Genomic DNA, 15,569 nt, shown 5'->3' with positions numbered 1-15,569 from the left:
TAAATTCCCCCTAATTAAATTAAATGTACATAATAAATTAACAAAAATAAAAAAAAACCTTCTAAATTAAGTCACTATTTTTATTAAAAAAATTTTTGTACACACTCAGTGACTTAGAAGGCACTCATCAGTAAAAAATAATTATAAAAAAATACAATCCAACAACTATTCAAATTTGTGCGACCAGGTAATAAATAAATAAATAATTAATTAATTAATAATTATTAATAAATAAATAAATTAATAATTATTAATTAATTAATGAATAAATAAATAATAAATTAATAATTATCATTTTTGGCTCTAAGACAAAAAAATTCTAAAGCCAAAAGGGCGTATCATTTTTTTTTAATCATAATTATAATTAATTATTAGCCTTAAAAAAAAAAAAAAAGAAAAGTTATAACACTGGTAAAAATAATGACTCTTATACTAATTTTCTTTGAAGAGAATATGTATTTGATTAAAGAAGAAACTAAAATATCAATATAGCTAGACACTACTCCGATACCGTCTCCATTATCATTATCTTTTGTTTCTAAAAGTAAAAAATAAATTTATATTGCTTGTAAATTTAAACTTTGAAAAAATACTTTAATCTTAAAAAAAATTCATCAGTTGTTACCATCATCAAAGCACAGATTTTTGTAATATCGATGGTATTTTTTTGGAACTGTGCCTGATGTACAAAAATGAAAATTTTGTAATTGAATCAAATACATTTTTCCTCAAATAGAATGTTACTGTTATTTTGTTTTTTTTTTTTTTTAAATTCAAATCCATATTTTTTAAAAATAAAATTAGCTGAAAAGTCATTATTTTTACCCGTGTTATAACTTCTTGTTTTAAGGCTAATAATTAATTATGATTAAAAAAAAATGATACGCCTTTTTGGCTTTAAAATTTTTGTGTCTTAGAGCCAAAAGGGCGTATACAAAAAAAATTTTTTTATTCACTTTTCTTACAGATCTGAATGTTATAAACATTTATTAAGTTGATTGGAAAAAAAAAAATTTTTTTATACGCCATTTTGGGATTAGTAACGCGAATTATTAATAAATAAATAATTAATTAATAATTATTAATTACTAAATTAATTAATAATTATTAATAAATAAATTAATTAATAATTATTAATTAATAAACTAATCAATAATTGTTAACTAAAATAAACCTTAATCTAAATTAAGTATTTCATCAATGTCATTATCTAAATTAGAATCTTTGTCAGCAGATTTATCCGGTGAACTCACACGAATTCTTTGAGTTCTTGGGGTAGGTTGCGGAAGTTTAATCACCTTATTAAAACTTTGTACATTAACATTGTTTCTATCCACCGAGAATCCAGCCAAAGGCCCATCATCATCATCTTCATGAAGATCAAAACCTTTGAACATAGCTTCTACCGCCCCAACAGGTTTGTGTCTCGTCAAACTCAACTGAGATTCTATTTTCCTTGAAATCTGAGCTATTTTTTCACTCTGGGACGTTTTTAAAATAATACTAGAATTATTAACTGGCTCAAGTATTTTAGAGTCCGATTTTTCTTCTGAAATACTCGAAATTTCATAATCACTCTCACTGTCATCATCTTCATTACTAACTTTATTTTTAGAAGAAGAAATAATTCCATTTGTCTCAAGCTTGTCAATCTTCTCCGAAGTGTCCGTCATCGGTTCAAGATCAAACAGAACTTTCTTCTTGACCAAGCTGCCAGTGGACCCACTGGCAGTTTTCAGAACACTTTTACTGTTCTTAGGCGAGCTGGGTAAACTAAACTCCCGTAGCTTGGCAACAGGACTAGACAAATCAGAAACAGAAGCGCGATGACTAGGAAGTACATTTATCTCAGCTCTGTGCGGTGTCGAGGTCGCTAGAGCTTTGTTCAAGGGCGACCTCAAAGGAGAACCAGAAGCAGAACCAGGTGAGGATTTCTTCCCAAGATCTCTCATATAATCTTTAATACTTTCATAAGAGTGCGACAATTTAGTATCAACAATCGGCTCTGGACTAAAAGGCTTGGAATTATTTTTACTAGGACTAGGTGTGTACCTTTCATGCCCAGGCGACATTAAATTACCATCCCTGCTTGCTCTCCTCACTGGTAACTCCTGCTGAGTGATCTTCTTAGGCAGCAGCTCCATATTTAACTTATTACTCACGCTTCTTTCAGGACTCATCACTTTAGCCTTCAATTTAGGAACAGGTGCCTGGTTAGGATTGCTAAAAGCTTTAACAGCCCGCGACTTAACACTGCTAACAAGTTTTCTAAGCGGTGATTTTCTAACTTCATGCCTAGGAAATTTATCATGCAGCTGGTTGAGAATTTTGCGTCGTATTTCTTCAAACTTTCCAAACTTTCTCGCGGAAAGATTGCGGTGGTGCTTAATCATCTCCATCGAGCGCTTATAAATTTCTTCTGAGATCTCATCACAGTCTGGATCAATTCCTAAGTCTCTCAATTTCTGCTCAAAATCTTCCCAAACTTTTCTTTTGATATATTCTTTGGTTTTATCATCTTCGGCTTTTAAATTTTTTACAGGAATTTTTTCTTCAGACTCTGTTTCTTCGTCTTCAGATTCACTCTCAGTCTCAGATCCAGATTCAGAATTACTTCTCGAGCTTCCAGACTCCAAACTAGTTCCTGACTCAGACTCGCTTTCACTCGAAACATCCATCCTATTTTTTTCTTCTTTAATACAACTTACAATTGGCTTAAAACTATCTTTAACATTAAATTCTTTACCAATATGACTTGCAATTGGCTTAAAACTATCTTTAACATTAAATTCCTTACCAATACTTTGGTCCAGCTTCTTAATATTAGCATCATTAACAGTCCAAGAATTAAAATTAATTTCTTTACCTCCTTTCCCCAAAACAGTGTCATTTTTAAAACCCACCTTCTGCTGAGAAACATTATGAACTTCAGCAGAAGTGACTAGTATTTTTTTAAATTTATTTACCGACTCATCGCTATCAGATCTAGACCTATCAACCTCTTTTAATTTATTAGACCCAGAATTTAAAGACTCAGAGGGTCTTTCTCGTTCAACCAAACTAGCAACAAAATTCTCAGCTCTTCTTCTACGACGCGCAGGCGAGATCTTCGGACTGAGGAATCTCCCACTATCCAAAGATCGCTCTTCAAGATCTCTTATCTTACTTACATAATCATCTCTAATCAACATTGCAGAATCTTGCGTAGTTTGTAATTGATTAGATAACTTCTGGATATCTTTAGCGTGCTGATCCTCCAATTGATTTAGCTTCGCTTGCCAGTACTCTTCCTGAGCCTTTAATTTTATCTGTATACTTTCAATGTCAGGCTTGGATTTATCAAGCGAGAGCTCTTGCACTTGATCGCGTAATTTCGTCAACTCATCTTCCTGGCTCTTGAGCAACTGCTTAAATTTTTCGGTCTCATCCACTTGAGATTTCTTATCTTCAATTTTAAGATTTTTTATTTCGCTGAATAACATAGAAGTTAGATTGCTTATTTCTTCCCGGTATTTACGGTGTTCTTCTTCTATCTTATCCTGATTATTATTTTTTTCATAAATATCTCGGTCCCGCTGCTCGATACTCTCGTACAGTCTACTGGATTCATTTCTGACAATTCTCTCAGTCTGGTTGAGTCTTTCTTTAAGTGTTTTTATTTCATTGTGAAGCTTCTCGGTTTCTGCTTTATACTGATCGTGTACTGGAGACAAAATAGACACTTGTGGTGAGTTTGAATGCCGCCTGTTGATATGTAAATTAGTAAAAATAGCAGACTTAAATGATTTTGGGCAATAAGGACACTTGTGAACTTCTCCGCGAGAATCTGTTAATGTCTTCTCGAATAATTTGTAATTTTCACGCAGTTTTTCTTTCAATTCTTTTACAGACTCTTCTGCGGCGGCTAAATTTTTCTTCAGCTTCACATTGTCTTCTAACTTCAAACGCAGCTCGTCTTTTAAAATTATTACACTGTGGTCTAGGTACTGCTTGCAGTAAAGTAAGTACTCGACGGATAATTGGGCAAGTCGGAATAATTTTACAAAATTTGGATCAAGGATTTTTATGTCATACTCGCTTTCTAAATTGTAGTCTACTACGTTATTTATGTTCTCGTCTATTGTTAAAAAATCTCGCTCACGTATCAGCCGGTCTATGTCTATAGAACCTGAAAAATATTTTTTTTTTTATTTATTTATTTAAAAAAATTATGCTCCAGTTTTTGGTCTATTTAATTTTTTTTTATTATTAAGATAAGGAGAAATAGTTTTATTTTTTTTTTTTTTTTAAGCTGGTCAAAGTAAATAATGTATTATATTAATAATTTGTTTATAAATATAAAATTTTATCTAAAAAGATAAAATAAACCATAAAAAAATTACTAAAAGTTTATGAAAATTAATTTAGTAGATATTTTATAATTTTAATCATTTTTTTAACAAATAAGTTAGAAAAAAAATTATGTAGAAATTTAAAAAATAAAAAATGCAATTTTTTAAAAATAATTAAATAACTGCTAATTTTAATTTCATAAAAATTTAATAAAATTCAAATTAATTAAAAATTTACTGGCAATTCATTAATAATTTTTACCTGAGTGAATATTTAATTAAAAAAAAAAATTTAGCAAATTTATGATATAAAATTAATTTAGTAGATATTTTATAATTTTAATCATTTTTTTAACAAATAAATTAGAAAAAATAGGCGCGCAGTAGCCCTATCGGATCCGGCCCTTGCTTACCAAAGCATTGGACCGGGTTCGAGTCCGGCGTACACCAATGAATATTTTCAATATTTAAGTGTATTATTCTGCTCAGCCTAAAAAATAAAAACGAGTTCCAATCTCAAAAGTTTACCTCCTACCGTAGTCGCTCATGACCTTAGTAGTTTATGCGACTTTATACAAATTAAAAAAAAAAAAAAAAAAAAAAAAATTATGTACACGGAAAAAAGTAAACTGTAATAAATAACAGTCGATTTATAATAAGTAATGATCAACTGCTAAAAATTACCATTTCAAACAGTAAAATCGTAATTTTACTATTCACTTTATAATATTTACCATTTAAACGTTACAATTTACTCTTTACATGGAAGAAAATACTATTTCAAACAGTAATATTCGCTATGTAAATGTCTAAAATGTTAAAGTATAATAATTAAAAATTCAGACTTTGATATTTATCATTTCATACCTAAAAAATGATTTTATGATATGTAAAAAGTATAAAATAAAGTTAGTAAATTTCTAATACAAGCAACGTCAATATTTACAAAGTAAAATGGTAAATTTTGAATGCAACGCTGAAAAGCAAACTGTAATTATTAACTTGCTTGAACTGGTAAAATGTATATTTTAAAAGTATAATTTTTACTGTTTGAAATGTTAAATTCTCCCAGAGTGAGGCCCCCTTCTCTTTCATCTGAGTTCGCCTTCTCCTCATATTATGGACTATATATTGAAATGACAATTTTTACTGTTTGAAACTGTAATTTTTTAAGATGAAAGAGTCGTTATTTACTATAGTGACAGCTACTAATCACTTATTTTGGATATTAAATTATAAATTGTGGCTTTTATACTTTCTACATTAAGTTCTGTAATATTTATATTTTTTCCACCCAGATGTCCGCTTTACTGTTTGAAACTATAAAAATTAAACGGAATCCATGTGAATATTACAGTTTAATTTTTTCCGTGTAGAAATTAAAAAAATAAAAAATTAAATTTTTTAAAAATAATTTTTTGGAAAAAATTTATTTATTAAAAAAAATTAAGTGACTGCTACATTAAATGTCATAAAAATTTAATAATAAAATTCAAATTAATTAAAAATTTACTGGTAATAATTCATTAATAATTTTTACATGAATGAATATTAAAATAAAAAAAAAAAATTGAGCAAATTTATGATATAGATAAAAATCATGACATACAAGTTAGCTGTCACTTGACATTTTTTTAATTTTATTTAACAAAAAGATTTGTTCCAAAAAAATATTTAAAAAAAATTGCATTTTTAATTTCTAAATTTCACTTTTTTTGCCATAATTTATTTGTTAATAAATTTTAAAATTATTAAAAATATGCTCCATCAATTTTCATATAAAAATTACAAAAAATTAATGAAAATTAAGTTAGCCGACACTCAAAAATTTTTGATTTTTTTTAAATTAAAAATTAGAACTAAAAAACTATTTTTAAAAAATTCCACGGATAATTTTTAAAATTTTCTACATGTGAAAATTTTTGTTTTAATTTTTTAAAAATTATTTTTCAATAAAATAAATTATCAATATTTTAAAATGTCAGCTAATTTAATTTTAATAAAAAATTAATGAAAATAAAATTAGCAGTCAGCTGACAACTTTTAGAAATTTTTTTTATTAATAAAAAAAATCAAAAGAAAAAATTGCACATTTAAAAAATTTAAAAAACTATATGTGCAATTTTTTAAAAGTATTTTTTTATTGCTATTCAATTAATAAAAATTTTTCACTCGGCTAATTTTAGTTTCATAAAAATTATTATATAAAAAATGATAAATACTTGCATAGCTATAATCCATAAATTAGGGAATTACGTAGTAGAATAAATATATATACATATATATTTATATATTTATTAAGTCAACATGACAAAAGACCAAAAACTGGGACAATCTCAATTACTACTCGACTTACCTATCTGATTCTTATCAACTCTAACTTTATTACGATGAACATTAAAATAAAATCCTGACTCTCTAGCGAGCTTAGGAAAATCATGACACCAATTAGTACCAGCTCTTAAAGAAAATGCCATTTAAATCCTTGTGATAATTTAGTCCTGTTGTTATTTACATAACCTCTTAACATCTCAGATTATTTCTCCTCTCACTTGACGTCTAAAAAAGTGTAATTATAAAAAAACATCAGTTAAATTTAGTAAATATTTATTTTATAAATTAAATAATTAAAAAATTAGAAACCTGCGGTAACTACAAGTGTAATAAATAAAATAATTTAATTTGTTTTGACATACGCGCACCTGGACAAAGGACGCCAACCTTTGTCAATTATCTAAATAATTATTTATTTTTTTATCTGGAAAAAATAACCAATGGCAGTTAACAACAGTACGATCGATAATTAGTGACATTTAAAAATTATCTGTTGTATTTATTTTATTTGTTAAATATATTATTAATTATTAATAATTTTTTTTTTTCAAAATTTAAAAATTTAAAAATAAAATAAATCATCAGCTGACAATTAAGAATTATGGTAATTTTAGTGTATTAATCATAATCTTAAAGTGATTATATTATTTATCTATGTAAATATATATCAACATACAAATGTATATACAAACATATGATAAAGTCATTGTACATGAGTAAAAACATCAAAGAGGGGTTTGATTATTTTAGTAATCAGTAGTAGACCAGTAGTTCAACAGTCATGAACAGTCAGTTAAAGATACATGTCGTCATTCGTCATGTATAACCAACATAGCAATTTTTATTGATGATTGTACTTAGTTATACCTATATATATATTTTTTTATTACTCATATTTCATTTTAGAATATCATATTGGAGAACATAAACCAACTGTGATTAAAACCAAGTTAATAAATTGTTGATCAATAATAATAAGTTATGGATAACAGTAAAAAATATGATAATCCAAATCCAAGATTGACGGCTAATATTTTTAGTAAATTAATATTTTGGTAATTATTATTATTATTTTTTTAATATTAATTACAATTATTTTTTTTTTTATTAGTACCAGTTGTACAGTTTGATGTTAACTAACTCTTTTAATGAAAATTAAGTTAGCCGACATTTAAAAATTTTTAGAATTTTTTTTTATTGAAAAAGTGAATGAAACTAAAATTAGCCGACAGTTAAAGATTTTTTTTTTTTTTTTTTTTTAATAATTAAATTAGCAATAAAAAAATATTTTTAAAAAATTGCACGTATAGTTTTTCAAATTTTTTACATGTGCAATTTTTTTCTTTTAATTTTTTTGTAATAATTTTATTAATAAAAAAAATTCCAAAAAATGTCAGCTGTCTGCTAATTTTATTTTTATGAAAATGATTACGAGAAAATGAAAAAAAATTTTTCACTTGTAAAAAACTTTAAAAACTAAGTGTAATTTTTTAAAAATCTTTTTTTGTTTTAATTTAATTATTAAAAAAAAATCAAAACATTAAAAACGTCGGCTAAGTTTAGGATCATACTTTTTTACATTTTATGAAAATTAAATTAGCCGATATTTAAAAATTTTTAGAATTTTTTTTATTAAAAAAATTATTACAAAAAAAAATCCATTTTTAAAAAATTGTAAGTGCAATTTTTAAAAAATATTTTTTTGTTCAATTTAATTTTAAAAAAATCAAAAAATTAAAAAAGGCTAACTTTATTATTATTTACATTTTTCTCTTAAATCTAATAAATTTTTAAAAGAAAATATTTTAACATACAAATATAAATATACATATTTATTTTTTATAATAATTACAATTAATTATTTCTTCTTTTTATAAATTAACTTCGCCTTTAATTTAAAATTTATCTCAATTTAATTTAATGAAAGGAAGTGTTTAGCAGTGATTAAAAAAAGTGATAGTGATTTTTTTTTATCTACAATTAATTGTTTGTAAGTTGTAATTAAATTTTTTTACGTAATTAATTCAACAGGTGGATGAATCCCTTATTTTTATACGGAAGAACTCATGATTTGCAAATAAAAGATTTACCAAATGTTTTACCTGACGACCGGAGCGAACCGCTTGGAGATGTTCTCGAGAGGTAATGGAAAATTATTGAGATAAAATTTTATTTGGTATTAAAAATCATTATGGTAATAAAAGTAATTGACGGCTTATGTGATAATTAATTGTTATATTAATAAATTATTGTAGAGACAATTGATAAATATTAATTATACACCGGAGACTTTGTTGCAATTTATTAAAATTGTTTTTATTCAATAAAAAATAATAGATTTTTTAGTTTTAGAAAAAAAAATTTTTTTTACACTTTAGATCAATATTATTGGAGTATAAATAGATTTTGTAAGGAAAGTTTAAAGGATTAATGACTTAGGTCAACAGATTACAAGTCACGAGCGTTCTAACTCATGTCTCATGTCTCATGTCGTATCCGAACGTTTATCGAAGCTAAATTGATTCATAAAAGTATTTTTATCAATTGTGATGATAATAGACATTAATATATTTATTTAATCGTTTCAGAAATTGGAAAAAGGAGCAAGATGCAGCGCGTGAAGAAAAAAGATCACCAAAATTGTATACTGCTCTCAAACATACATACTTGCTGTCGTATTCCTTGTTTGGATTTTTTATAGCTCTATGCACTGCTGTCAGGTAATTTATAATTATTATAAATATAATAATATTAAAAAAAAAAGCTTAGAAAAATATTTTGAATTTATTAAATAGAAAATTAAATTAGCCGACATTTGAAAATTTTAATGATTTTTTTTTGTTGAAAAAATTAAAATAAAAAATTTAGTATGTAAAAAATTTGAAAAATTGTACGTGCAATTTTTTTAATTAATTAAATTATAACTAAAAAAATATTTTTTTTTAAATTGCACGTATAATTTTATAAATTTTCTACATGTAAAATTTTATGATAATAAAATTATTCGACGTTCAACAATTTTTTATTTTTCTCATCAATTAAATTACAAGTAAAAAAATACTTCAAAAAAATTGCATGTAAATTTTTGTTTTAATTTTTTAAAAATTATTTTTTAATAAAATAAACTAAAAATTTTCAAATCTCGGCTAATTTAATTTTCATGTATAATTTTTCAAATTTTCGACATGTGAAATTTTTTATTTTAATTTTTTGTGATAATTTTTTTAATAAAAAAAATGATAAAAATTTTTAGATATCAGTTAATTTAATTTACATGAAATTTTTTAAAAATAATTTTCCAATAAAATAAATAATAAAAATTTTTAAATATCGGCTAATTTAATTTTCACTAATTTCAGTATCATGAAAATTAAGTTTAATTTCTAAGCATGAATATAATAACAGAAACTAAGTATATAAATGATGTTTACATTTCAGAATACTTCAACCGTATGTAATGGGGCTTCTTATCTGGCATTTTGATCCACGATCCGATAGTTCAACCAGCGAAGCCTACACATATGCATCTATCGTAATATTCTTATCGTTCGTTCTCGGACTACTTGAGCACCATATGAATTCAAAACAAACCGAGTTTGGAATGCGCGTAAGAGTGGCATGTTCATCATTGGTCTACCGAAAGGTAAAATAAATCCTAAAAAATTAGGAAAACGGTTGACCCTAAAGACCATCCCTGCAACTTCCCGCTGATTCCGTTAATACATGGCCGTTTTTTTTTTGAGCTCTTCGAGCAATACAATCTGTGTGTTTACAATGATACAATCGAACAATACAATCTGTGTGTTGTTTTGAGCTCTCCGAGCTCAAAACGGTACCTTTTCTATGCTTTTGAGCTTTTGAGCTCAAAAGTCTGATAGAAGTTTCATAGAACACTATTTTTTGAATTTTCAAACCGCAATAACTTTTGAATGAATGAACCGATTTTTACGCGGTTGGCGGCATTCTACGCAGTTTTTTAAGCCTCATAAAGAATTTCTAAGTTTCAATTGATCAAACTAATAATTTCGGAGTAACTCCAAAAAAACACTTTTTTCGGTTTTCTTTCGTTCACGATATCTCTCGAACGAATCAATCGATTTTAACCGGATTGGAGGCGATCGACGTGGTTTTTCAAGGTTGAGAGCTGATTAGTTTTTGGAATCGATCGGTAGAGCCGTTTAAAAGATATTCCAAAAAAACCACTTCTTAAAAAATTTTTTTTCCTATTTTTTTTTAGATTTCTCCAAATTTCTCAAAATCTATCGGTCCGAATCGGTTCAAATTTTCAGGAAATCTAAGTTTGGTGAAGCCCTTTCAAATGGCACCAACCGCGATGAAATCGGTTAAACCGTTCAAAAGTTATAAGAGGTTTACATACTTACACACACACACACACACACACACGCGCGCGCGCACACACAGACATAGTGACACTCGCGGGAATAGTCAGGGAAGCTTCCTAAGACCTCAAAACCTCGAGATCTGATGAAAACTCGATTTTTGAAAAACGGGGTAAAACCAATAACTTCCCGATTTTTGAAAATTTTCAATTTTCTTAGCAGGAAGTTAAAAATAAATAAATTTATTAAACTAATAACCTTGCAGTCACTATGTGACTGCCGTGACTTGTGAACTATAAATACATAACATTTAATTACTTTTGTTAAATTGCACTATACTTTCTTAAATATTGATGTTTTTAAAGATATAAGCTCATCTCGATGTTACTCTCATCAGGAGCTTTCATTTAAGTACCCACATCAATTTGTCATATATATATATATATATATATATATATATATATATATATATATATATATATATAAAATTGATGTGGGTACTCAAATGAAAGCTCTCGATGAGTCTAACATCGGGATGAGCTTATATCTTTAAAAATGTCAATAGTTCACAAGATATATGGTCATTTCTTAATTATGTTAAATTGCACTGTGCTTTCTTAAATATTGACATTTTTAAAGATATAAGCTCATCCCGATGTTACACTCATCAAGAGCTTTCATTTGAGTACCCACATGCATTTTCATATATTTTTCATATATACATATATATATAAATAAATATATGAAAAATTGATGTGGGTACTCAAATGAAAGCTTTCGATGAGTGTAACATCGGGATGAGCTTATATCTTTAAAAATGTCAATAGTTCACAAGATACAAGCTCATTTCTTAATTATGTATCTAAAGATAGAGAATTTTCGAATGCAACCTAAATACTTATCATCATAAATTGACTATTGACTATTGGAAATACACTGGCCACAAAATTTTACTTATTCTTTTAATAATATGGATAAATAAATTATTTACACCCCAATTATTTTCAGATGTTAAAATTATCAACACCAGCAGCAAACAAAATAGCCGGCGGTCAGATAATGAACTTGCTGTCAAACGACGTCGCTCGATTCGACTATCTCTTCATGTTCCTCCACTACATTTGGATCGTGCCGTTCCAAGTAGTAGCAACAGGCTATTTAATTTGGCAAAGCGTCCGAGCAGCAATTCTCGCTGGAATATTTTTTATGGCCATCCAGGTGATCCCACTACAGATGTACCTCAGCAAATGGACCTACAAATTCCGTAACAAAATCGCCAAGCGTACCGACGAGCGAGTGCGCCTGATGGCAGAAATAATAAACGGCATCCAAGTAATCAAAATGTACACCTGGGAAAAACCATTCCAGCAGTTAGTTTCAATAGCGCGTAAATACGAGATCGATATCCTGACAATAATGTCTTATCTAAAGGGATTTAATTACGCGACATTTGTCTTCACCGAACGTATAACACTTTACTTAACAATAATGGCTTTTGTACTGGCTGGTAACAGCCCATCAGCAGATATTGTATTTTCAATAGCGCAGCATTTAAATAGACTTCAATTAACAATGGCGATCTACTGCCCGCAAGCAATATCAGCGATCGCGGAGGGTCTGGTATCTGTCAAGCGATTGGAGCAATTTTTATTACTAGAAGACAACAAACCATTGATGGTATCCTCTTCACCCGCTGATAAATCCACAGTGAAAATAAAAGACGGTACCGCTGCTTGGGAAGAAAATTCTATTGTAAATACTCTTCACAATATTAACATCACAATTAACAGCGGACAATTGTGCGCTTTGATTGGTCCAGTAGGTGCTGGAAAAAGTTCCCTGCTTCAATTAATTCTCGGCGAGCTGCCCACTAATCACGGACACGTTACAGTTGGAGGGAGAGTCTCATACGCTGGCCAGCAACCTTGGCTATTTTCCGGCTCGGTAAGAAACAACATTCTATTCGGCCAGCCTTACGACGAAGCTCGCTACCGACAAGTAACCCGAGTCTGTGCCTTATTAAAAGACTTCGTACAACTACCTCAAGGAGACAAGACTTTAGTGGGCGAGCGTGGAGCTGCCCTAAGTGGTGGGCAGCAAGCTAGAATTAATCTAGCTAGAGCAGTTTACAGAGACGCTGATATTTATCTTCTGGATGATCCATTGTCCGCTGTTGATACTCATGTGGGCAAAAGCTTGTTTGAAGATTGTATCAAAGGGTACTTAGGTAACAAAACTAGGATTCTTGTTACGCATCAAGTACAGTACTTGAAGGACGTTGATCTTATTGTGATGATTAATAATGGAGTCATTGAAAAGCAAGGAAGCTTTGCGGAATTTGATGAACATCGTTTGAAACTCATGGATACTGCCACGGAGAAAGCTGAGAGAAGCCCTTCAGTTGAAAAAGAAATTACGCCCTCTGTGGATACTTCTGTGGTGTCCAATGGACTGAGTGAGGATGAAAGTGAAGAGCCGGAGGAAACTCAGGAGCTTATGGCTAAAGGCAATATTACTAAATCGCTAATTTGGAAGTATTTTAGAGCAGGTGGTTCGATTATGATGCTCCTAGTTTGGCTTTCTTTTACTATTTTGGGTCAAATTGGAAGCAGTGGCTCGGATTATTGGGTCGCTTTTTGGACCACGCAAGAAGAAATGAAGTTTAGAATTGAAGCTAATAAAATTTTGAATTTTAATAAAACTTTGGATAATAATTCAAGTTCTTTAGAGGAAAATTCAAAATTTGACAATGAAACTTTTGGAAATTTAATTAACCAAACTTTTAATAATGCAAATTTTACAAACCGAGAATTTTACGACAGAGATACTGCATTATATATCTACGGAATTCTAATTGCACTTTGTGTAATAATGACAACAGCCAGAAATTTATTATTCTACAAAATTTGTATGAACGCAAGTAAAAATTTGCACAACTCAATGTTCGCTTGTTTATTACAAGCACCAATGAAGTTTTTCAACACAACCTCTTCAGGAAGAATATTAAACAGATTTTCAAAAGACATTGGATGTGTTGATGAACAACTGCCCAAGTTTATGGTAGAAGCGATACAAATTTACGCTGTGATGCTCGGAATATTTATCCAAATAATAATAGTCCACTGGTGGATGTCATTTTTGATCACAATTATGATACTATTTTACTGGATGATAAAAAATATTTACCTTGCGACGGCTCAGGATGTAAAGCGGCTGGAGGGAGTGACTAAAAGTCCCGTTTTTACGCACGTAAACTCCTCAATGGCGGGACTGACGACCATCAGGTCGGCTAACAGTCAGGAGCTGGTGCGGAAAGAGTTTGACTCTTACCAAGACGTCCACACGAGCGCGTTTTCAACAATAGTCTTCTCAAGCGCTTGGTTCTCCTTCTGGCTCGACGCGGTTACGATTGTGTTTGTCGCTTGCACTATTTACAGCTTTATAATTATGGATAATGACAACACTTTCGCTGGACCGGTAGGTTTAGTTGTCTCGCAGATTCTTATCCTCTGTGGCATGTGCCAGTTTGGAATAAGATCAACTGCTGAAGCTATGACTCAGATGACCAGTGTAGAGAGAGTGCTGCAGTTTACTAAGCTGGACAAGGAAGGTCCGTTTGAGAGCGACGTTAATCAGAAGCCAGCTGCTACCTGGCCAAGTCAGGGAGAGATTAAGTTCGATCATGTTTATTTGAAGTACAGTGAGGAAGATGCTCCGGTGCTTAAAGACTTAAATGTTACCTTTGAAGCGGGAATGAAGGTAGGAATCGTGGGACGTACTGGAGCTGGTAAATCATCGCTGATCTCTGCGCTGTTCAACTTGGCTAAGTTTGACGGTAATATTTACATCGACGGGGTCAGTACTAATAAAATTGGCCTGTATGATCTAAGAAGTAGATTGTCGATTATTCCTCAAGAGCCGATTCTTTTCTCAGCGAGTCTTCGAGATAATCTTGATCCTTTTCATGAATATAATGATGCCAGTATCTGGGCTGCTTTGGAGGAGGTTGAATTGAAGAATGCTGCTCCCTCGCTTGATTATATTGTCACTCAGGGGGGAAGCAACTTCAGTGCTGGGCAAAGACAGCTCTTGTGTCTTGCTAGGGCGATAGTGAGGAATAATAAAATTCTGATCTTAGATGAAGCTACTGCTAATGTTGATCCGGCTACTGATGCGCTTATCCAGAAGACTATTAGGAGTAAGTTTAAGGACTGTACTGTACTTACCATCGCGCATCGGCTTAATACCATTATGGACAGTGATAGGGTCCTGGTGATGGATAATGGGAGAATTGTTGAGTTCGATCATCCCCATTTACTTCTGAAAAATAAAGAGGGGTATTTTAGTAAGATGTTGAAGGAAACTGGGAAAAATATGAGTGATAAACTTAAATTAATTTCGGAAGAAAGTTACAATAATAAAGCCACTGCCGGTGAACCTAATCAAATAGTCAATGGAACACCAAAGTCATAAATTTTAAGTTACTAATTAATTTTTTTATTTACTTAATGATATTTTCTTTTTTATTTCTTCACTTAATAAGATACTTATTTTTTTTTTTTTA

At 29.5% G+C, this 15,569-nt stretch overlaps 2 protein-coding genes across 3 annotated transcripts; one reads left to right on the top strand and one right to left on the bottom strand.

The window, feature by feature from the left end:
- Positions 1 to 59: 59 nt before the first annotated feature.
- LOC123263443 (zinc finger protein DZIP1) lies at positions 60 to 7,135 on the bottom strand. Its single transcript, XM_044726213.1, has 4 exons — positions 6,975 to 7,135; positions 6,688 to 6,890; positions 1,148 to 4,168; positions 60 to 205 (listed from the first exon to the last, which is right to left on the bottom strand). Exons 2-3 carry the CDS (start codon positions 6,806 to 6,808, stop codon positions 1,176 to 1,178), a joined length of 3,114 nt encoding a protein of 1,037 aa, XP_044582148.1. The 5' UTR covers positions 6,809 to 6,890; positions 6,975 to 7,135; the 3' UTR covers positions 60 to 205; positions 1,148 to 1,175.
- Positions 7,136 to 7,408: 273 nt separating this feature from the next.
- Positions 7,409 to 15,497, top strand: LOC123263438 (ATP-binding cassette sub-family C member 4-like). Of its 2 annotated transcripts, none has more exons than XM_044726201.1 (5): positions 7,409 to 7,720; positions 8,697 to 8,807; positions 9,254 to 9,385; positions 10,104 to 10,308; positions 12,014 to 15,497. In XM_044726201.1, the coding sequence occupies exons 1-5, from the start codon at positions 7,647 to 7,649 to the stop codon at positions 15,476 to 15,478; spliced, it is 3,987 nt and encodes a 1,328-aa protein (XP_044582136.1). In that variant the 5' UTR covers positions 7,409 to 7,646; the 3' UTR covers positions 15,479 to 15,497. The 2 variants fall into 2 exon arrangements, with proteins under 2 accessions (XP_044582136.1, XP_044582137.1); XM_044726202.1 differs by having other exon boundaries at positions 7,686 to 7,704.
- Positions 15,498 to 15,569: the final 72 nt, after the last annotated feature.

Source organism: Cotesia glomerata, linkage group LG4 (genome assembly GCF_020080835.1).
Source record: "Cotesia glomerata isolate CgM1 linkage group LG4, MPM_Cglom_v2.3, whole genome shotgun sequence".
Lineage (NCBI taxonomy): Eukaryota > Metazoa > Arthropoda > Insecta > Hymenoptera > Braconidae > Cotesia > Cotesia glomerata.
Note: the sequence above shows the minus strand (reverse complement) of the source record. Positions and strands in the feature narration are given on the sequence as shown.